General features: G+C 47.2%; 1 protein-coding gene across 1 annotated transcript; it reads left to right on the top strand.

Moving 5' to 3' along the window:
* The first annotated feature begins 2,126 nt into the window (after positions 1-2,126).
* taf5 (TAF5 RNA polymerase II, TATA box binding protein (TBP)-associated factor) lies at positions 2,127-21,984 on the top strand. The gene is made up of 10 exons (XM_080205992.1): positions 2,127-2,725; positions 5,544-5,859; positions 7,957-8,120; positions 9,360-9,495; positions 12,750-12,870; positions 15,531-15,660; positions 16,638-16,802; positions 20,209-20,386; positions 20,479-20,656; positions 21,452-21,984. The coding sequence occupies exons 1-10, from the start codon at positions 2,136-2,138 to the stop codon at positions 21,667-21,669; spliced, it is 2,196 nt and encodes a 731-aa protein (XP_080062118.1). The 5' UTR covers positions 2,127-2,135; the 3' UTR covers positions 21,670-21,984.
* Positions 21,985-22,345: the final 361 nt, after the last annotated feature.

Raw genomic sequence — 22,345 nt, forward strand, 5'->3', positions numbered from 1 at the left:
CAGCATGAATAACTTAGGGCTGTTTTGTATGAGAAAGATTGACTGAATCCCTGGAATTATGTCGCTGTGAGTTCCCTGGGACAGTTAACACTGTATTTCAGTAAAGTGTTTGATAAGGTTCCCCACGGTAGGCTATTTCAGAAGATCTGGAGGCATGGGATTGAGGGTGATTTAGCAGTTTGGATCAGAAGTTGGCTAGCTGTAAGAAGACAGAGGGTGGCGGTTATGGGAAATGTTCAACCTGGAGTTCAGTTACTAGTGGTGTACCACAAGGATCTGTTTTGGGGTCACTGCTGTTTGTCATTTTTATAAATGACCTGGATGAGGGTGTAGAAGGATGGGTTAGTAAATTTGCGGATGACACTAAAGTCGGTGGAGTGTGGACAGTGTGGGAGGATGTTGCAGGTTACAGAGGGACATAGATAAGCTGCAGAGCTGGGCTGAGAGGTGGCAAATGGAGTTTAATGCGGAAAAGTGTGAGGTGATTCACTTTGGAAGGAGTAACAGGAATACAGAGTACTGGGCTAATGGTGAGTTACTTGGTAGTGTGGATGAACAGAGGGATCTCAGTCTCCATGTGCATAGATCCCTGAAAATTGGCACCCAGGTTGATAAGGTTGTTAAGAAGGTGTACGGTGTGTTAGCTTTTATTGGTAGAGGGATTGAGTTTTGGAGCCATGAGGTCATGTTGCAGCTGTACAAAGCTCTGGTGTGGCCGCACTTGGAGTATTGAGTACAGTTCTGGTCACCACATTATAGAAAGGATGTAGAAGCATTGGAAAGGGTGTAGAGGAGGTTTACCAGGATGTTGTCTGGTATGGTGGGAAGGTCTAATGAGGAAAGGCTGAGGGATTTGAGCTGTTTTTGTTAGAGAGAAGAAGGTTAAGAGATGACTTAATAGAGGCATACAAGATGATCAGAGGATTAGATGGGGTGGACAGTGAGAGCCTTTTTCCTCGGATGGAGATGGTTAGCATGAGGGGACATAGCTTTAAATTGAGGGGTGATAGATATAGGGCAGATGTCAGAGGTAGGTTCTTTTCTCGGAGAATAGTAAGAATGCCCTGCCTGCGACAGTAGTGGACTCGCCAACATTAAGGGCATTTAAATGGTCATTGGATAAACATATGGATGATATTGGAATAGTGTAGGTTGATGGGCTTTAGATTGGTTTTCACAGGTCAGCACAACATCGAGGGCCATAGGGCCTGTTCTGCGCTGTAATGTTCTATGTTTTATGTTCGATGTATGCGAATCCATGTAACAAAGTTGTGCTGGTTAGGTTGATTGGCCATGCAAAATTGTCCCTTAGTATCGGGGGGATTACAGTGATAGGGCTTGGGTGGGGTTGTTGCTGGTACAGACTCGATGAGCTGAATGGCCTCCTTCTGTACTGTATGGATTCTATGATTCTATGAATAATAAATCAAATCAAATCATTGGCCTACCCTGAACAAAAGGACTCTTCCCAGGAGTCTGTAGTCTGTACCTCCTGGGCCACATGAAGCTCATGTGTGGCTCTCAACTTCAATCCATTTTGATAATCATTACATGGCTTGCTTAGTTTTTAAAAGCTTTACTAATTTTGTACTTGTGAGAAAGTAACGCTAACGAACAACTATTCCGTAAAAAGCCCTCAAAATTCTGTTGAAACATCAAAGAATCATAGAATCTACAATACTTGTCTCTGTCTTGCTTTTCATCATTGTTTGCATTTGTGTAGCTGCATTGTGGTTCTGAAGATGTTGAGTTATTGATTAAATTTAAGAATTGGCCTTTGTTGTGATGACAATGACTCAGCCCTGGCCTGTCCCTTTAAGAGGTGCTGTCTCAGCCCCGACTGTCCCTTTAAGAGGTACTGTCTCAGCTCTGGCCTGTCTCTTTAAGAGGTGCTGTCTCAGCTCTGGCCTGTCCCTTTAAGAGGTGCTGTCTCAGCCCTGGCCTGTGCCTTTAAGTAGTGCCGACTCATCCCTGGCCTGTCTCTTTAAGAGAGTCTGAAGCCGTAAAGCACATTTCCACTTTGCCCAAAGTTTCGTGAAGAGCCAGGGGAGGCCTTTTCCCAAACTGCCGTAAACCGACACGTCTGTCTTTAAAAAGGGCAGCCGCTGTCGCGAAGAATCCCAGACGCTGTCAAAATGGCGGCGGTGCCGGAGGCGCAGAGCGAGGCCCCGGCTCCAGGCCCAGCCCCGGCCGCGGGCCCGGCTTCAGCTCCAGCCCCGGCTCCGGCCGCAGCCCCAGCCCCTTCCCCCGCTCCTTCGCCCTCTCCCACCCCCTCTCCCACGCTGCTGCCCAAGGCGGAGCCGGCTGAGGGCCCGGCCGAGAAGGCTGCGGCGCCGGGCCCGGGCCCTGAGCTGCCCGATAAACAGACGCTGCTGGCGGTGCTGCAGTTCCTCAAGAAAAACCGCTTCAAGGAGGCCGAGGAGATCCTCCGCAAGGAGGCCAACCTGCAGGAGAGCCTGGATGAGTCACTGCTGCGGGCGGCCGGCCACAGGGGCTCGGACTCGGTGCACCAGCCCGACGTCAGCTCGGTGCTTTCGGCCTACAGCAACGAGGGGGACCCGAGTCTGTACGAGGAATATTACACCGGCCTCAAGGGCTTCATCGAGTCGGCGCTGGACGCCTTCAAAGCCGAGCTGTCCACCCTGCTGTACCCCGTCTTCGTGCACCTCTACCTGGAGCTGGTTTATAATGAACATGAGAGGGAAGCCCGGCATTTCTTCCACAAGTGAGAACCCCTAATGTCCCCAATATCAGAGAGGGAGAGAGCCCCAATATCACAGAGAGAGGGGGAGAGAGCCCCAATATCACAGAGAGAGGGGGAGAGAGCCCCAATATCACAGAGAGAGGGGGAGGGAGCCCCAATATCACAGAGAGAGTGGGAGGGAGCCCCAATATCACAGAGAGAGGGGGAGAGAGCCCCAATATCACAGAGAGAGGGGGAGGGAGCCCCAATATCACAGAGAGAGGGGGAGGGAGCCCCAATATCACAGAGAGAGGGGGAGGGAGCCCCAATATCACAGAGAGAGGGGGAGGGAGCCCCAATATCACAGAGAGAGGGGGAGGGAGCCCCAATATCACAGAGAGAGGGGGAGGGAGCCCCAATATCACAGAGAGAGGGGGAGGGAGCCCCAATATCACAGAGAGAGGGGGAGGGAGCCCCAATATCACAGAGAGAGGGGGAGGGAGCCCCAATATCACAGAGAGAGGGGGAGGGAGCCCCAATATCACAGAGAGAGGGGGAGGGAGCCCCAATATCACAGAGAGAGGGGGAGGGAGCCCCAATATCACAGAGAGAGGGGGAGGGAGCCCCAATATCACAGAGAGAGGGGGAGGGAGCCCCAATATCACAGAGAGAGGGGGAGGGAGCCCCAATATCACAGAGAGAGGGGGAGGGAGCCCCAATATCACAGAGAGAGGGGGAGGGAGCCCCAATATCACAGAGAGAGGGGGAGGGAGCCCCAATATCACAGAGAGAGGGGGAGGGAGCCCCAATATCACAGAGAGAGGCCCCCCCACCCCCATGTCACCGAGAGGGAGCGAGAACCCCTCATGTCCCCAATGTCACAGAGAGAGCGAGCTTTGTGAAACCCGGGCTTGAGCACTGCACATAGTTCACGCTGTAACCCCACAAAATGAGAGCCCCTAATGTTCCAATATCATAAAGGGAGAGCTGTGTGAAACTGCACCCACACAGAGAGAGAGCTATGTAAAACTCTGGCTAGAGCACAGCTACAACACAGTTCACACTGCAACCCCTCAGACATGATGTGGAGATGCCGATGTTGGACTGGGGTAGACACAGTAAGAAATCTGATGTTGTCAAACCTGGTGTTGTCAGACTTCTTATTGTGTTTACTCCTCAGACACACAGTCGTGTGTATTCTGCATCTCCAAAAGAGAGATCCCTGTGTAAAACTGCATCCCTGCAGAGATGATGTGGGTATGCCGGCGTTGGAATGGTGTAAACACAGTAAAAAGTCTGACAACACCAGGTTTTAGTCCAACCGATTTATTTGATAATAGATTCACAAGCTTTCGGGGTTAGTCCCTTCATCAGGTGAATGGAGAGTTCTGGCCTCAGACGGAGCATATAAAGCGCAGACAGTTTAGAGATTACTGATTAGAATGCGAATCCTTACACCTAACCTGCTGTTCAAGAACTGAAGTGGCTGACAATGTGAGTGGAAGGAGCACTGATCACAGGTTTAAGAGATGTGTATTGTCTCCAGACAGTACAGTAAGTGAGGTTTTGCAAACCTTGGGATCTTGGGTTCATGTCGCACTATCTGTAACCCCCGTGACTTGCCTGGGTTTGCAAAACCTCACTTACTGTACTGTCTGGAGACAATACACATCTCTTTAACCTGTGATCAGTGCTCCTTCCACTCACATTGTCAGCCACTTCAATTCTTGAACAGGAGGTTAGGTGTAAGGATTCGCATTCTAATCAGTAATCTCTAAACTGTCTGTGCTTTATATGCTCCGTCTGAGGCCAGAACTCTCCATTCACCTGACGAAGGGACTAACCCTGGAAGCTTGTGAATCTATTATTGAATAAATCAGTTGGACTAAAACCTGGTGTTGTCAGACTTTTTCCCTGCAGAGAGACAGACTGTGTCTGCTACACAGACAACGAGAGAAAAAGAGCAGTGTGAAACCCTGGCTAGAGCACAGAACATTGTACACAGTTCCCACTGTGTCCCCAGAGAGAGAAACATTCACCGTGGTGATATCCTGGGCTCCCAAGGTTAAATTACAAGGAGAGGTTATACAAACAAAATTTGCTGGAATTTAGAAGTTTTCGACAGAATATGGAAAGTCGTTTGGGTGGAGAGAAAGTTTTTCCCTCAATTGGACAGTTTAGGACTTAGTGGCAAAGTCCAAAAAAATAGAACCAGACATTTTAGGAGTGAAATTAAGAAGCAGTTTTAAACACACAGGGTGGAATTGATCACAATTCCACAACCAGATTGATGCTAGTTTAGAGCAATTCATTTTCAATCTGAGATTAATAGATCTTTGTTATCACACAGTAGTAAGGTGTTAGGGCCAAGGCAGGTACATGGAGCTTGGTAGCAGATCAATCTTGATGGTGGAACAGGCTTGCGCTCCACCCCCCCTCGAGATCAGGTACATTCCCCCTTTGTTTACAGTTCCTGCCTGCATCCTGCTACTCACTCTCTCTCTCTCTCTCTCTCTCTCTCTTTCACTCTCCTCTATTAAACAGACAGGAATTTCTTCTCGTGAAATCAGGTCCCTTCCTTCTTGGCCAGAATCTCAAAGGGATGTGCCTCCACTCCACCACCTCACTCTTATAGCATTAGCAGTTTTGATTGGATGCACACATTTTGGGGCTACAGTTGGGACTGAGGGCTTATTGCTTTTTGTAAATGATGCCTCCTGCAAATTTATGTCTTTTACATCAAAGTTGAAGTCCAGTTCTTGCACAGTAATTCTGTCTATGTTGGGGAATCAGCTGGCCGAGTGGAGAGGGTAACATTGTCCCCTATCACAATCTGAATCCATTTCCTGGTTGGTTGCAGGTATCACGGTGATCAGGAAGGTTATTACCATGATGACCTGCGCATACTAGCTGGTCTATCTAAAAAGGAACACATGCAGGGTAACGAGACAGTGCTGGATTTTCGGACAAGTAAGTTTGTGCTCCGTATCTCGCGGGACTCATATCAGTGCCTGAAGCGTCACCTACAGGAGAGACACAACAACCAGATCTGGAACATTGTACAGGAGCACTTATTCATTGATGTGTTTGATGGAATGCCCAGGAGCAAGCAGCAGATTGAGGTGACGTCCGGGGGAATGGCTGGAGAAGCTAAGAGAGAAGCAAATAAAACAAAGGTATGGACAGTCATTCTCTACAAAATCCGTGACAACCCCCCCCCCCCCGCCCCGACCCCATGCCAGACCCCATTCTCTGCAGAATCAGTGACCACCCCCCATGACCCCATTCTCTACAGAATCAGTGACCACACCCCATGACCCCATTCTCTACAGAATCTGTGACCACCCCCATGACCCCATTCTCTATAGAATCAGTGACCACCCCCCCGGACCCCATTCTCTACAGAATCAGTGACCACCCCCCATGACCCCATTCTCTACAGAATCTGTGACCACCCCCATGACCCCATTCTCTGCAGAATCAGTGACCACCCCCCATGACCCCATTCTCTACAGAATCTGTGACCACCCCCATGACCCCATTCTTTGCAGAATCAGTGACCTCCCCCCGGACCCCATTCTCTACAGAATCAGTGACCTCCCCCCGGACCCCATTCTCTACAGAATCAGTGACCTCCCCCCGGACCCCATTCTCTACAGAATCAGTGACCTCCCCCCGGACCCCATTCTTTGCAGAATCAGTGACCTCCCGTGGACCCCATTCTCTACAGAATCAGTGACCTCCCGTGGACCCCATTCTGTACAGAATCAGTGACCTCCCCCCGGACCCCATTCTCTACAGAATCAGTGACCTCCCCCCGGACCCCATTCTCTACAGAATCAGTGACCTCCCCCCGGACCCCATTCTCTACAGAATCAGTGACCTCCCCCCGGACCCCATTCTCTACAGAATCAGTGACCTCCCCCCGGACCCCATTCTCTACAGAATCAGTGACCTCCCCCCGGACCCCATTCTCTACAGAATCAGTGACCTCCCCCCGGACCCCATTCTCTACAGAATCAGTGACCTCCCCCCGGACCCCATTCTCTACAGAATCAGTGACCTCCCCCCGGACCCCATTCTCTACAGAATCAGTGACCTCCCCCCGGACCCCATTCTCTACAGAATCAGTGACCTCCCCCCGGACCCCATTCTCTACAGAATCAGTGACCTCCCCCCAGACCCCATTCTCTACAGAATCAGTGACCTCCCCCCGGACCCCATTCTCTACAGAATCAGTGACCTCCCCCCGGACCCCATTCTCTACAGAATCAGTGACCTCCCCCCGGACCCCATTCTCTACAGAATCAGTGACCTCCCCCCGGACCCCATTCTCTACAGATTCAGTGACCCCCCGGACCCCATTCTCTACAGAATCAGTGACCTCCCCCATGACCCCATTCTCTACAGAATCAGTGACCTCCCCCCGGACCCCATTCTCTACAGAATCAGTGACCTCCCCCATGACCCCATTCTCTACAGAATCAGTGACCACCCCCCGGACCCCATTCTCTACAGAATCAGTGAATAATAACCCCACACTGCTCCCTGTGTATCTCTCAGTGAATAGTAATAGGGACAGAACTCTCCATTCACCTGACGAAGAGTTTAACCCCGAAAGCTTGTGAGTTTACTATCAAATAAATCAGTTGGATTTGAACCTGGTGTTGTCAGACTTCTTACTGTGTTTACCCCAGTCCAACGCCGGCACATCCACATCATGAATAATAATAGGAACAGGGAATGCTGGAATAACTCAGCAGATCCCACAGGATCCACTAGGATAGATAATAGAGTTAACGTTTCGAGTCATTTGACTCTTTGTCAGACAAATAACAAACAAACCATGCCGATTGGAAAAGGTTCCAGCTTGATTCCCAGTCTGTGGAGATCTCAGTCAGGCTGTTTCTGGGGTTTCAGTGGTGTGGTTGAAGAACTAGACTTTCCTGATCACAAGCTGTGAATCCTGTTGGAAAGTGTGCGTTCCTGAGAGAGAGAGACAAACTTAGTGGGCATAGGGTCATGGGGCTTTCTATTGTTCATCCTGCCATCTCTCTCTCACTCGCAACTGAAGCAGTGGAAGATCTATAGCCCAGAATGGAGCTGACAGTTTGCAGAGGAAAGCAGTGAGGAAGGAGGCGAAATGTATCAGGTCCTGCTGTGACATGTTGCTTCTGAATGGAACATCCTCTGTCAGGGGTTGTATTTGTCTGTGTTTTCTGGGTGGGTCAAGTCTAAAGCTGGGCCTGGTTAACTTGGTGAAATCTTGGCAGGTGTTCTTTGGGCTGCTGAAGGAGCCGGAGATCGAGCTGCCCCTTGATGATGAGGATGAGGAAGGAGAGAACGAGGAGGGAAAGCCAAAGAAGAAGAAGCCAAAGAAGGACAGTCTGGGTGCAAAAAGCAAGAAGCAGGACCCCAATGCTCCTCCACAAAACAGGTGAGTGGGTCAGCATTACCTCACAGGCCTCCCTGTAGCTTCCCCCAGTAATCCTGGCTATGCTGCATCATTGGATCACACCCACACTGAACAACTTGGCTCTATATTTGCTGCCCTCATTACAGAGACAATTATCAAATGTTTTTCAGGAACAGTGTGGAATCAGACCATTCAGCCCTTTCATCTGTTTGACCATTCGCTTAGACTGTGGTTGATTTGTATCCCAACTGTATTTACCCTCTTTGCTGCAAATCCCTCGATAACCTTACTAACAAGCACTGTTTTGAAAATGTTAGTTAAGCCGCAGCATCCACAGTCCTTTAGTGAGGAGAGAGTTCCAGATCGCCACTATGTGAAAAAATACTTGCTGATTTTATTCCTCAACAACCTCCCTCTAATTTTAAGAAGTTGTTCCTTTGTTCTGAATTCCCCTACCAGAAGAATTGGTTTCTCTATATTCACCATTTTAAGCACCTCAATCAAATCACCCTGCCCCCGTGTACCTGAAGGAATATTAGCCAGTTTTAAACAGTGTGTCCTCATGTCACAGTTCTGCTAAAGTACGGAATCATAGAATCCTACAGTGCAGAAAGAGGCCATTTGGCCCATCGGATCTGCACTAATAACAATCCCACCTAGGCCCTGTCCCCACAACCCCTTGCATTTACCCAACTAGTCCCCTGACACTAAGGGGCAATTTAGCATGGCCAATCAACCTAACCCACACATCTTTGAACTTTCAGAAGGAGGCCATTTGACCATCATGTGTGCACTAATTCTCCGTATTTTACTATTTGAATTTTACTATTTCCAAATTATTTATTCTAAATTTCCCTTTATTTAATCAGGGTGTATTTTGTAATAAAAGTTTGTAATGCTTGAATTTGCAAACCAAGTTGTGAGCATATTTTTATAACATCCACAGGTAGCCCAGGCAGAGATTTAGAGTAAAGTTCCCTCTACACTGTCCCCATTAAACACTCCCTGGACAGGTATAGCATGGGCTAAGGATGCTGGACTCTTTGTGTCCCTTCAGAGATTGCCAGGTTAGGTGCCACTGTGCACTCTTTCCACCAAAGTTGGGAAGTAAACCTTGCAGCTGCTGGATAGAGCAGGAGAATGGGGCTGTGTGGATAGCTGCATACACAGCCTGTGTGAATCTGGTTGCGCAAATGGCCACCTTGTCAATGTGACTCCCTGATTCAGGATCATTCCTTAATATCTTTTTCCTACTTTCAGAATTCCACTTCCTGAGCTGAAAGATTCCGACAAACTGGACAAGATAATGATAATGAAAGAAGCCACAAAGCGAGTGAAGCTTGGGCCTGACTGCCTGCCCTCTATCTGCTTTTATACCTTCCTCAATGCCTACCAGGTGAGTGGTTTACTGCATCAAAATGTTCTGCAGCCTGCAGAGTTCTTCCTCTTGCTGTGAGGAACCATTTTCCCTCCATAGAAGCAGCTCCCCCTGTGTTTACCCATCTATCATTGGAAAGTTGTTGGTTATGCCACTCCGGCGGTGCTAGGAAATGTTGCAAACTCTGGAGACATGCATTGCTAATCAGTGTGTTGGTTCAAGGTTAGGTGAGGGAGAGACGGATGCTTGGGGTGATGGGATTGATTGGAGACAGAGTGGAAGTTTTTATGGTCATTATTGTCCAGTACGTTTGTTCCTAGGTGCATGTGGTTAATTGGAAATCCAGATGTGATGAATTGTTTTTCTACTTAGTAAATGGACAATAAAGCATTAGCACCCTTATTGGACATGTGATCTGGATACCCATTCACACTGAGAACTTTGTTAAATAGGTAAGCTGATTGAGGGTGTGTTTTGTATTATTCTGGCTCTTTTACTGTCTTGGTTAGTGAACGGTATGAGATGCTTCTTCAGTAAGTATGCACATGTGGAATCACCGTCTGCCCCTCAGTTCCAGCATGGTGATAACTCAGCCATGAGTTTCTGCCATGTGTCTTCATGTGACTGAACAGGCTGACTCTCAAACACGAGAGCTTTGAGCACATAAGGGCAAGATGTCCCAAATGTAGTGGGATCTGGAGAACAGGATGTGCTGCTTCTGCGCCATCGCTCTGCCTCATCATCAAGACATTGGGATTCAAAATGAGATGCAGCTCGATGGACAAGTTGTCCCTATTCTGAACAATTGGCAGCAAGCTCTCCTCTCTGTATCAGTGTTACTGAATGTTGAGGAGAGTTCCCAGCCAGAGTGCTAATATACAGAGCAGTTGTCACCGCACTCTACACTGCAGTGAGATCTGGACTGTGTGTCAGCAACATATAAAATCAGAGGACGTTTACAGCACAGGAAGAGACCATTTGGCCCATCATATCTGTGCTGGCTGAAAAATGAGTCACCTAGCCTAATTGCATTTTGTCACATTTGGTCTGTGGCCCACAGGTTACAGCACTTGAGGTACAGGTTCAAACAGATTTAAAAATGAGTTGATGGTTTTTATCCGCTGTCAGTGTGGAGTGTCACGCCAAAGAAACTGCATCATCAAAGGGGCTACAGGTAAAAACAGCCAGCCGTCAGGAGCTCCATAACCCTCCGGGTGAAAACGATATTCCTCATCTCTCCTCTGATCTTTCCGCCAATCATTCTAAATCTACCCCCTAGTTACTGACCTCTCTGCTAAAGTATCCAGGCCTTTTCTATCCACTCAATCCAGGCCCTTCTCAATTTTGTACATTTCTGTCAAACCTCCCCTCAGCCCCCTCTATCCCCTGGAGATCAACCCCAGCCTCTCCAATCTTCCCTCATAGCTTCCAGTCCTGGCAACATCCTTGTTAATCTCCTCTCTATCCTCTTAATCCTCTCTGTAAAGAGGTGACCAGAACTGCGTGCACAGTACTCAAATTACAGCCTAGTTAATATTTATATAGTCCCAGCATAATCTTTCTGCTCTTATATTCTCTGTCTGGGGAAATAAATGAAAGGATTCTATTTGCCCTCTTAACCAGCTTATTGACCTGTTCTACTGCCTTCAGAATCTGCATCCATTCACTCCATAATCTTGCACTTCCTCTACACCTCTCAGTATCCTCCTGTTCCATTAGTAATGCCTTTGCCACATCTTCGGGTTCAGTCTGTCACCTGTGTCCCTTGTGGATTCACCAGAATCCACAAGCATTCTGGTGAAACTTTGCCAAAATCAATCCCAGTAGACTGAACGCTGTGAGCTGGTGGCTGAGTCCTCTTTCTCACCAGGCCCTGTTCTCCAAGTGCTCATCAGGATTTTCATCTGTGTGAGAGCAAGAAGTTTTCTATTAAAGTCGGTCCATGGGGCTAAAATATTATCACTGTAGCCACATCTGTGGCTAGCCAGTGATTTTTACTGCACCACTCACACAGCTCGATGTGAGAAGGTCATGGTGAGGAATCAATATTCTGTTCTTTTATCTTCATTCAGGAAATGGGGAACATATCTTATTAAATTAAATAGAGGAGAGACACTAAGGTTTGTAGATGGGGTAAATCGATGGTAAATGAAATGTGTGCTAATGTGTAGAAAGATGAACAGTGAAATGAGATAGTTGTGAAGGAACAGGGAGATGCTGAGGCTGCAGGTATACAAATTGTTACAGATTGGCAAAGTAGCCAGCATAATTAAGAACATAAGAAATAGGAACAGGAATAGGCCATCCAGCCCTTCGAGCCTGCCCTGCCATTCAATAAGATCATGGCTGATCTGTCGTGTCTCAGTTCCACATTCCCGCCCTCTCCCCATAACCCTTAATCCCCTTGCCTATCAAAAACCTATCAACCCTCGTCTTAAATATATTTAGCGAGGCAGCCTCCACCACCTCAACGGGCAGACAATTCCAGAGATTCTCCACCCTTTGAGTGAAGAAGTTCCTCCTCAACTCCGTTCTAAACCGCCTCCCCCCCTTTATCTTGAGGCTGTGCCCCCTACTCCTACTGTCCTTTCTGAGCGGGAAGAGCCTTTCCACCTCTATCCTATCCATCCCTTTCATCAAAAGGACCCCACATACCCTGGACATTCTGTCTTCTGCCTTCTTCCTTTGGGAAAAAGATACAGAATCCGAGGTCTTGTACCAACCGATTCAAGAACAGCTTCTTCCCTGCTGCTGTCAGACTTTTGAATGGACTTACCTTGCATTAAGTTGATCTTTCTCTACACCCCAGCTATGACTGTAACACTACATTCTGCACTCTCTGACTTCCTTCCCAATGAACGGTATGCTTTGTGTAGCACACAAGAAACAATACTTTTCACTGCATGCTAATACATGTGACAATAATAAATCAAAATCAAATAAAAGGCGAGAGTACAGCTAGATAAGGTGGTGATGGAGTGAAATGGGATTTAGATCTGTAAATAGAGCTGTTGAATCTGTAAAAGACCTTGTTTTGGTGACAGTAAGAGTGGAGTGTCGCTGGACAAGCAGCTCTAGCAGAGTGTCTCAGGCAAAATGGGAGTGTCGCAGGACAAGCAGCTGTAGCAGAGTGTCTCTCAGGCAGAATGGGCTCTGATTGTTTTATGATTGTAGCAATATTGTATGCAAAGTTAATGTTTTGATGACTAATTCTGACTGTCTTGTTATGTCTGCTTTCTAATCTGTAATTACTCCTGTTTGTACCGGTGCAGGGTCTCACTGCAGTTGACTTCACAGATGATTCTAGTCTGATAGCGGGAGGATTTGCTGATTCCACTGTCAGAGTGTGGAGTGTCACACCAAAGAAGCTGCGCACCGTCAAAGGGGCTACAGGTAAAACCAGCCAGTGACCGGGCATTAGCCTCAGCTGCTTACCGACATGTTCCTGCCGAGATTGGTCCCCTGCATCTCGCCGGGATTGGTCGTGCCAGGATTGGCCCTGTCACCTCCCCGCAGAATTGGTCCCCCCACGCCGCATGTCAGTGGTGGAAATGTGATGGGGTTGTGGCAGTATCTGAGGGTTAAGGAGTCGGGCACTTTGTTAAACCAGTTTCCCCCTTGCAGAATAGTGCACTTACACAAGGGAACTTTTACACCTCGCTTGTCCTTCAGCAGGCATTGCTGAATCAACATCTGAACTATCAGCAACATTAGAACAGAACCTTATAGCTAAGAAGGAAGCCATTCAGCCCATCATAGCTGTGTCGACCCTCTGAAAGAGCTTTTGCACACCCTACTGTATTCCCTGAACTCTGCAGGTTAGGTTTTGGTGCATGTCGAATTATCTTTTGTACACTCCTGTGGGTTTTGATTCCAGTCTCCTTCCAGGAACTGCATCCCAGATCATCAGAACCACCCCCTTCAGAATAATTCATACTTGTAGTGATTCACTGTAGGATTCTGGGCTGCTCTCTGAGTAGAAAAGGTTAAAGAATGTTATTAGAAATGAGAGTTATCCCACTTCCTTGGAGCAAGTGAAAGGATCCATTAATGGGCCTGTCATGTTTTATTCCCCTTGTTCTGAAATGTTATTCAGCAAATAATGGGCAGCACAGTGGTTAGCACTGCAGCCTGACAGTGTCAGGACCTGAGTTTGATTCTCGGTTTGGGTCACTAACTGTGCTGAGTCTGCATGCTTTCTCCGTGTCTGCGTGGGTTTCTTCCTGAATGCTCTGGCTTCCTCCCACAGTCCAAAGACATGCAGATTAGGTGGGTTGGCCATGCTAAATTGACCCTCAGTATCCTAAGATGTGCAGGTTAGGTGGATTGATCGTGTTAAATTGTGTCGGGGGTTAGCAGGATAAAAAGGGGGTTATAGGGCTAGGGGCTGGGTGGGATTGTGATCAGTGTAGACTTGATGAGCCAAATAGTTCCTTTATGCACTGTAGGGATCCTGTGAATTAGGAAAGCTAATAGAAAGCTCTCATTGATTGTGAGGGGATTTATTACAAAAGGAAGGAGGTTGTACGGGGCACTGGTGAGAGCACATGCAGACTATTGTGTAGAGTCTTGGTCCCCTTGTTAAAGGAAAGATGTAAGGAGTTCAGGGAAGATTTATGAACTAATTCCAGGAATGGACACGTTATCCAAGAGGAAAAGTTGGAGAGGTTAGATTTGTATTCACTGGAGTTTCGAAGAGGAAGAAAGGATTTGATTACTCCCCAGGATCTTAAAGGTTTTATTGATAGGGTGAATGTGGAGAAGTTTCTTCTTGAATCCAGAACTAGTGGTCACTGTTTAAAAATAAGAGTTACTTATTTAAAGCAGAGATGAGGAGAACCATTTCTCCAAGGGTGCTGAGTTTCTGGACACTCTTCCTCAAAAGCAGTGGCAGCAAAGTCTTTAAATATTTTTGAGGCACAGTGAGATAGATACTTGATTAACGGGGGGGGTGAAAGACTATCGGGGTCGAGGGGAGTATACGGAGTTGAGATTACAATCAGATCAGCCGTGATCTTATCGAATGTGGGAGCAGGGCTGGAGGGGCCGAGTGGCCTACTCCTCATTCATATGTTTGTATGCTATAGGCCTCAGTGTAGCACAGAGATCAGGAGTTCCGTGTTTGAAATCACAGGTACTATCCCATCTCCTGTCAGCCTGCATTGGGCCTGGGAGCCCCCTGCATTTTTGGGAATGTGAATCTTGGGCATACCTGAGTGAGCAGCTGAGTACAAACTCACTTTGCTTCATACAAACTGTGTGCTGGTTGTCTGTACAGCCCTGTATATCTCACCTCCAGGAAAGACCGGTCTGCTGCAGCTCAGGAGATTTCCATCTCTCAGGACATGCTGCGATTTGATTTTTATACATCTAGATAATCATAATAAAGTTTCTGGTCTTGTCTGAGAGTGGCTGCACTATGTGCAGTTTTGGTCGCCGCACTTGCGGAAGGATATATTGGCCTTGGGGGGAGTGCAGAGAAGGTTCACTAAGCTGATACCAGAGATGAGGGGGTTAGCTTATGAAGAGAGACTAAATGGACTGGGTCTGTACTCATTGGAGTTTAGAAGGATGAGGGGGGATCTTATAGAGACGTATAAGTAAATGAAGGGGATGGATAGGGTAGAGAGATTCTTCCCGCTTAGAAAGGATAACATGACTAGAGGGCACAGCCTCAAGATAAGGGCGGGGGGGGGGGGGGGTGGAGACAGTTTAGATCGGAGTTGAGGGGGAACTTCTTCACTCAAAGGGTGGTGAATCTCTGGAATTCTCTGCCCGTTGAAGTGGTGGAGGCTACCTCACTGAATATATTTAAGTCACGGGTAGATAGGTTTCTGATAGACAAAGGAATTAAGGGTTATGGGGAGAAAGTGGGAAAGTGGAACTGATCCACTTCAGATCAGCCATGATCTTATTGAATGGCGGGGCAGGCTCGAAGGGCTAGATGGCCTACTCCTGCTCCTATTTCTTATGTTACGGGAGATTTGTTGGCTGTCAGTCACAGCGTGATTTAAGGCAGCAGTCTCACTAATTGCATGGTCTTTCCCCTTTAGATCTCAGTTTAATCGACAAGGAATCGGAAGATGTGTTGGAGCGGATAATGGATGAGAAGACAGCGTGTGAGTTTAAAATGTTACTGGGACACGGTGGCCCGGTATATGGGACAAGCTTCAGCCCTGACAGGTACTTGGAAAGCAGTAGACGTTTTTTTAAGAACAAAATGAACAGACCCAAGCACCACTCAGAAAGAAAGAACTTGCATTTCCATAGCACCTTTCATACCTCAGGACATCGCAAAGCATAATCTTTATTTAGTGTTGGTTGGGGGATAAATATTGTCTGTGCAGCAGAGAAGAACTTTTTCAGAATCCTGCCTTAGGATTTTTCACACCACCATACAAGGAAATGGGCGTGCAGCCCAGGCAGTATGATCCACTTGGGAATGCTGAGCTGTTAAATTTATTTATTTGTCGTAAGTAAGCTTACGTTAACACTGCACTGAAGTTATAGAGTTATAAAGGTTGGAAACAGGCTCTTTGGCCCAACTTGTCCGTGTCACCTTTTTTTAAACCCCAAAGCTAGTCCCAATTGCCTGCATTTGACTCATATCTCTCTATACCCATCTCACCCATGTAATTGTTTAAACATTTTTAAAAGATAAAATTGTACCCGCCTCTACTACTACCTCTGGCAGATTGTTCCAGACACTTGCCACCCTCAGTGTGGAAAAATTGCCCTTCTGGACATTTCTACATCTTTCCCCTCTCACCTTAAACCTATGCCCTCTAGTTTTAGATTCCTACCTTTGGAAAAAGATATTGACTATCTGATCTATGCCCCTCATTACTTTATTGACCTTTATAAGGTCACCCTTTAGCCTTCTATGCTCCAGAGGAAAAAGTCCCAGTCTATCCAGCGCCTCCTTTATAATTCAAACCATCAAGTCCTGGTAGTAAATTTTTTCTGCGCTCTTTCTAGTTAATAATAGCCTTTTTATAATAGAGTGACCAGAACTGTACACAGTATTCCAAAAAGAGCAACAGTGAGCATTGTGCACCAGCAGCAGTCAAATTGTAGACCAAAGAGAGGTTGTAACTGAGAGAGTTGACTTTGCACCTTGGAAATCTGAGATTAATGTTTCTGCACTCTGTCCTGCTCAGGAATTATCTGCTGTCCAGCTCAGAAGATGGCACAGTCAGACTCTGGAGTCTGCAAACATTCACCTGTCTCGTGGGCTACAAAGGACACAACTACCCAGTGTGGGATACGCAATTTTCTCCCTACGGTTACTACTTCATCTCAGGAGGTCACGACCGTGTGGCACGGTGAGTGTGCAAACATAGGATCACAACTGTGTAGCACAATGAGTGCAAACGCAGGGCCACAACCCAGTGGAAAGGTGAGTGGGACCACGATTGCGGGCAGGCTGAGTGTGGCATTGTGACTCAGCAATTCATTCTTTTTGTAATAGATTTCAGTGATTAAATTGATGTGACTTTGCTGCTAGGGAATGAATACATTGCAAACTGGGGGCGGTGCGCAGAGCTCCGAACTGCACATGTACTTAGTTTTCCTGAAATTTATAATGATGAACCCATTCAGTGCCCACTATTGATCAGCATAAGATCAAAGTCTGGGATGAGACAATCTCAATTAACCCATTAATCAGGCAGAAAATGCTGGAAAATCCCAGCAGGTCTGACAGTATCTCTGGGAGAGAGTCAATGTTTCGAGTCTAGATGACCTTGCAGTTCAGAGTCATCCTGACTCAAAATATTGGCTCTACTCTCTCCCCACAGATGCTGTTAGAGCTGCTGAGATTTTCCAGCATTTTATTTTAGTTTCAGATTCCAGCATTAAGGTGTTAGCGTGGATAGGGGATTAGCTGTCAAATAGGAGGCAGAGAGTAGGTGTCAATGGGTGCTATTCGGATTGGCGGTTGGTGACTAGTGGAGTGCCCCAGGGGTCGGTGCTGGGGCCTCAGCTATTTACCATTTATATAGATGATCTGGAGGAGGGAGCTGAGTGTAGGGTGTCGAAATTTGCTGATGACACAAAGATAAGTGGAAAAGCAAATTGTGCGGAGGGTGTAGAAAGTCTGCAGAGGGATCTAGATCGGCTAAGCAAGTGGGCGAGGACCTGGCAGATGGAATACGACGTTGGCAAGTGTGAAGTTATCCACTTTGGCAGAAATATTAGCAGGAGGGACTACTATTTAAAGGGCGAAAAGCTGCAGCATGCTACGGTGCAGAGGGACCTGGGGTCCTTGTGCATGAGTCGCAAAAACCCAGCCTACAGGTGCAGCAGGTGATCAGGAAGGCAAATGGGATGCTGGCTTTCATAGCGAGGGGGATTGAATATAAAAGTAGGGAGGTCTTGCTGCAACTGTACAGGGCACTGGTGAGGCTGCAGCTGGAGTACTGTGTGCAGTTTTGGTCGCCGCACTTGCGCAAAGATTTTTGTCATTGGAGGGAATGCAGAAGAGGTTCACTAGGCTGATACCGGAGTTGAGGGGGTTGAACTATGAAGAGAGGCTGAATAGACTGGGCTTGTACTCGGAGTTTAGAAGGATGAGGGGGGATCTTATTGAGACGTGTAAGATGATGAATGGGATGGATAGGGTAGAGGTTGAGGGGTTCTTCCCGCTCAGAAAGGACAGCAGGACTAGAGGGCACAGCACAAGATAAGGGGGGTTGAAGTTTAGATCGGAGTTGAGGAGGAACTTCTTCACTCAAAGGGTGGTGAATCTCTGGAGTTCTCTGCCCGTTGAAGTAGTGGAGGCTACCTCGCTAAATATATTTAAGACGCGGGTAGATAGGTTTTTGGTAGGCAAGGGGATTAAGGGTTATGGGGAGAAAGTGGGAAAGTGGAACTGAGCCATTTCAGATCAGCCATGATCTTATTGAATGGCGGGGCAGGCTCGAAGGGCTAGATGGCCTACTCCTGCTCCTATTTCTTACGTTCTTATGTTCATCTGCAGTATTTTGTTTTTATTTTACATCAGTCATAGAGTTTGTGTGTGATTACCCCATCCGAAACCATTGATCTCATTGTATCCATACTACCTCTGAAATCTCAAGTTATATGTATCTCATCTCCAATCCCTACCTGAGCAAATATTAATGCAGCTTCTTTTAAAGATGCCAGGTGGCCCTGAGTCAAGTCTCTGGTCGTTCCATACTCCTCATTCATTAGTATTTCTGCCTGATATGTGAATATTCTGTAAATCCTGAACTCCATATCTCAGTGAAAAGCTTCTTCCCTTTCATCCTCCAGATACCTTCCAGTATTTACAGACCTCGTATTCCCTTGGCTTTTTCTGCAGCAAAAACTGGCCCATGTGCTTGAGTCTGTCTGTATAGCTGAGCCTGCCTGGCCATGTTTGAGCTTTTGTTAACTGTCTGCAGTCAGTGATGGATGTGAAACAGACTCAAATGAAGAGGCCCTGACCCTCTGGGGCCAGCAATAGTGGAAGTGACATCAACCAGGGATTAGAACATAGAACAGTACAGCACAGTACAGGCCCTTCAGCCCTCGATGTTGTGCCGAGCTATGTCTGAACCCAAGATCAAGCTATCCCACTCCCTATCAATTTGGAGTGCTCCATATGCCTATCCAATAACCGTTTGAAAATTCCTAAAGTGTCCGACTCCACTATCACAGCAGACAGTGCATTCCACACCCCCAACCACTGAGAGTGAAGAACCTACCTCAGACATCCCTCCTATATCTCCTGCCATGAACCTTATAGTTATGTCCCCTAGTAACAGCTACATCCACCCGAGGAAATAGTCTCTGAATGTCCACTCTATCGATCCTCTTCATCATCTTATAAACTTCTATTAAGTCGCCTCTCATCCTCCTCTGCTCTAAAGAGAAAAGCCCCAGTTCCTTCAACCTTTCCTCATAAGACCTACCCTCCAAACTAGGCAGCATCCTGGTAAATGTCCTCTGCACTCTCTCCAATGCTTCCACATCCTCCTTATAGTGAGGTGACCAGAGCTGCACACAATATTCCAAATGTGGTCTCACCAAGATCCTGTATAGTTGCAGCATAACCCCAAGACTCTTAAACTTAAATCTCCTGTTAATAAACACTAACACACTGTAAGCCGCCTTCACGACTCTATCCACATGAGTGGCAACCTTCAGAGGTCTGTGGATATGAACCTCAAGATCTCTCTGTTCCTCCACATTCCTCAGAACCCTGCCGTTGACCCTGTAATTTGCATTCAAGTTTGTCTTACCAAAATGAATCACTTCGCATTTATCAGGATTAAACTCCATCTGCCATTTTTCAGCCCAGCTCTGCATCCTATCAATGTCTCTTTGCAGCCTACAAGAGCCCTCTACCTCATCCACTACTCCACCAATCTTGGTGTCATCAGCAAACTTACTAACCCACCCTTTAGCTCCCTCTTCCAAGTCATTGATAAATATCACAAAAAGCAGAGGACCCAGCACTGACCCCGGTGGTACACCGCTGGTAACTGGCCTCCAGTCTGAAAATTTTCCCTCCTCCACCACCACCCTCTGTCTTCTATGAGACAGCCAGTTACTTATCCAATCGGCCAAATTTCCTTCTATCCCACTCCTTACTTTCTTCATGAGCCTACCATGGGGAACCCAATCAAACGCCTTACTAAGATCCATGTGTACAACATCAACTGCTCCTCTGTTATTGTTAGTGAGATGTATTTGTGTAACCCTTTGGGACATTTCCTTCCTCAGGCTCTGGGTGACTGACCACTACCAGCCCCTGCGAATATTCTCAGGTCACCTCTCTGACGTCACCTGCACAAGATTTCACCCCAACTCCAATTACGTGGTGACAGGGTCTGCAGACAGGACCATTCGACTCTGGGATGTTCTTAATGGCAACTGTGTTCGAATCCTTACTGGTCACAAGGTATGCAGCTCTGTGGGTACTGTTGGTGAACCCAGAAACACTGTCCCACATCCCCATGGAATCTTGTTAAGTCTCTGTTGTGTTCCTCCCAGGGGCCGATTCATTCGCTGGTGTTCTCTCCGAACGGCAGGTACCTGGCCTCCGGGGCGACAGACGGCCGGATCCTGCTCTGGGATATCGGCCACGGGTTACTTGTAGGTGAATTGAAAGGTCACACTGACACAGTCTATGCACTGAAGTTCAGCCGAGATGGGGAGATTTTAGCCTCAGGTGAGTGAGTGAAAGGCAAAATGTTTTTATCTTGCTCATTGCTGACAGCGCTTCTGATTGGCCATTCCCTCAAGCACTTTGAGAAGCTGCTGAGAATCTTTCATTACCTATTAGCGGCGCTTTGATGCAAACGTGCCTTTTTCAGAGGACAGTTAAGATTTAATCATGTTGATGTAGGACTGGAGTCACACATTGTCTGGGCCAATGTGAGTACATGTTTTCCTGGTGAATCAGACAATCCGACAGCTTCATGGGCAGAGACCTGCTTTTTACAATAAAAATGGGGTTAGAATGTGGATCATGAATACACAGTAAGTAGTCTCTTAACACTAGGTTAAAGTCCAACAGGATTATCTGGTAACACGAGCTTTCCGAGCACTGCTCCTTTAAGTGAGTGCCTGAGGCACTCCGAAAGCTTGTGCTACCAAATAAACCTGTTGGACTTTAACCCGGTGTTGTGAGACTATTTACTGAGTTTGCTCCAGTCCAACACTGGCAACTCTAGGTCACGAATGCAGCTGCTCTATCCTGCTTTTAGCTATCCAGTTCTAAAAGCAGTTTGACTCCCTCTTCCCCAACTCAGTTGTTTCCTGTGCAGGAATCGACGCACTGTTTCTAGCCTCTGGGCCCTGCCCCATTATAGTGTTAAGACAATGTCAGTCAGGAAATCCCTTAGAAGCTGGTATTAGGGTTCCACTGCAGGTGCTGTGGAGTAACACCAGGGAACCGAGGATATTGCCAACTGTCTGTCAAACCATTCTCACGTTGCTGATGCTCGGAATGGCTGTGTTTCAGGTTCGATGGATCACACAGTGAAAATGTGGGACACGGTCAAAGCCTTTGAGGACCTGGAGACAGATGATTTCAGCACTGCCACTGGCCACATCAACCTCCCTGACAACTCTCAGGAGCTGTTACTAGGCTCCTACATGACTAAATCAACGCCAGTCATCGGCTTGCACTTCACTCGCCGCAACCTGCTGCTGGCTGCGGGTGCATATAACCCACAGTGACAGGCACCCCCATTCTCTGGGATCATGAATTCAACTGTTTGCCATCCTCATTCCCCCGGTCCCTATCGATGGCAAAATGGAGAGGATGCAGATATTCTCACGGCATCCGTGACAGTCTCATTTAACCCCCACCCCCTCCGTCAGTGACTCAGCTGAGACCCTGCCCCAGTCGCTCGAGGTAACTCAGCTGCAGCCATATTTGTGACATATTGTCGCTTGGGGACATTATACATTGATGTGAATGGTGTTAGTTTTAAGTTTACAATAAAACCCTGAAATGAGTTAGTGATCTATAATTTCTGCAGGAGCAGGAAATAAAATTCCCTTCACAAATTGCAGGTGCCCAGTACAACTTCTTTTGCATCCATTTGTTTACACTACTCCACCAGACACACTCAGCTGAGACTGAGACACCAGTCTGCAGCTGCTTGGAATTGAAAAATCACTGCTGCTAAAAACTTGGTAGTAAGATCTTTTCACTCAGAAATAGGACTGATTACAGTTGACCTGGTCTACTCTTAACTGTTGATACTAGTTATTTAGTTACATTACCAGGTTGGTCTCTGGAGTGATGATCAGGCATTAACTTTTCTACTGTCAGGAAGCAGTAGCCAGGCTGAGTGCTGCCATAGAGCAGGGGCACCAAGTTATAGCTGGTTTAATGTTAGATATCTAT

Source organism: Carcharhinus amblyrhynchos, chromosome 17, assembly GCF_965287045.1.
Source record: "Carcharhinus amblyrhynchos chromosome 17, sCarAmb.v2.hapA, whole genome shotgun sequence".
In the NCBI taxonomy this organism is placed as follows: Eukaryota; Metazoa; Chordata; class Chondrichthyes; order Carcharhiniformes; family Carcharhinidae; genus Carcharhinus; species Carcharhinus amblyrhynchos.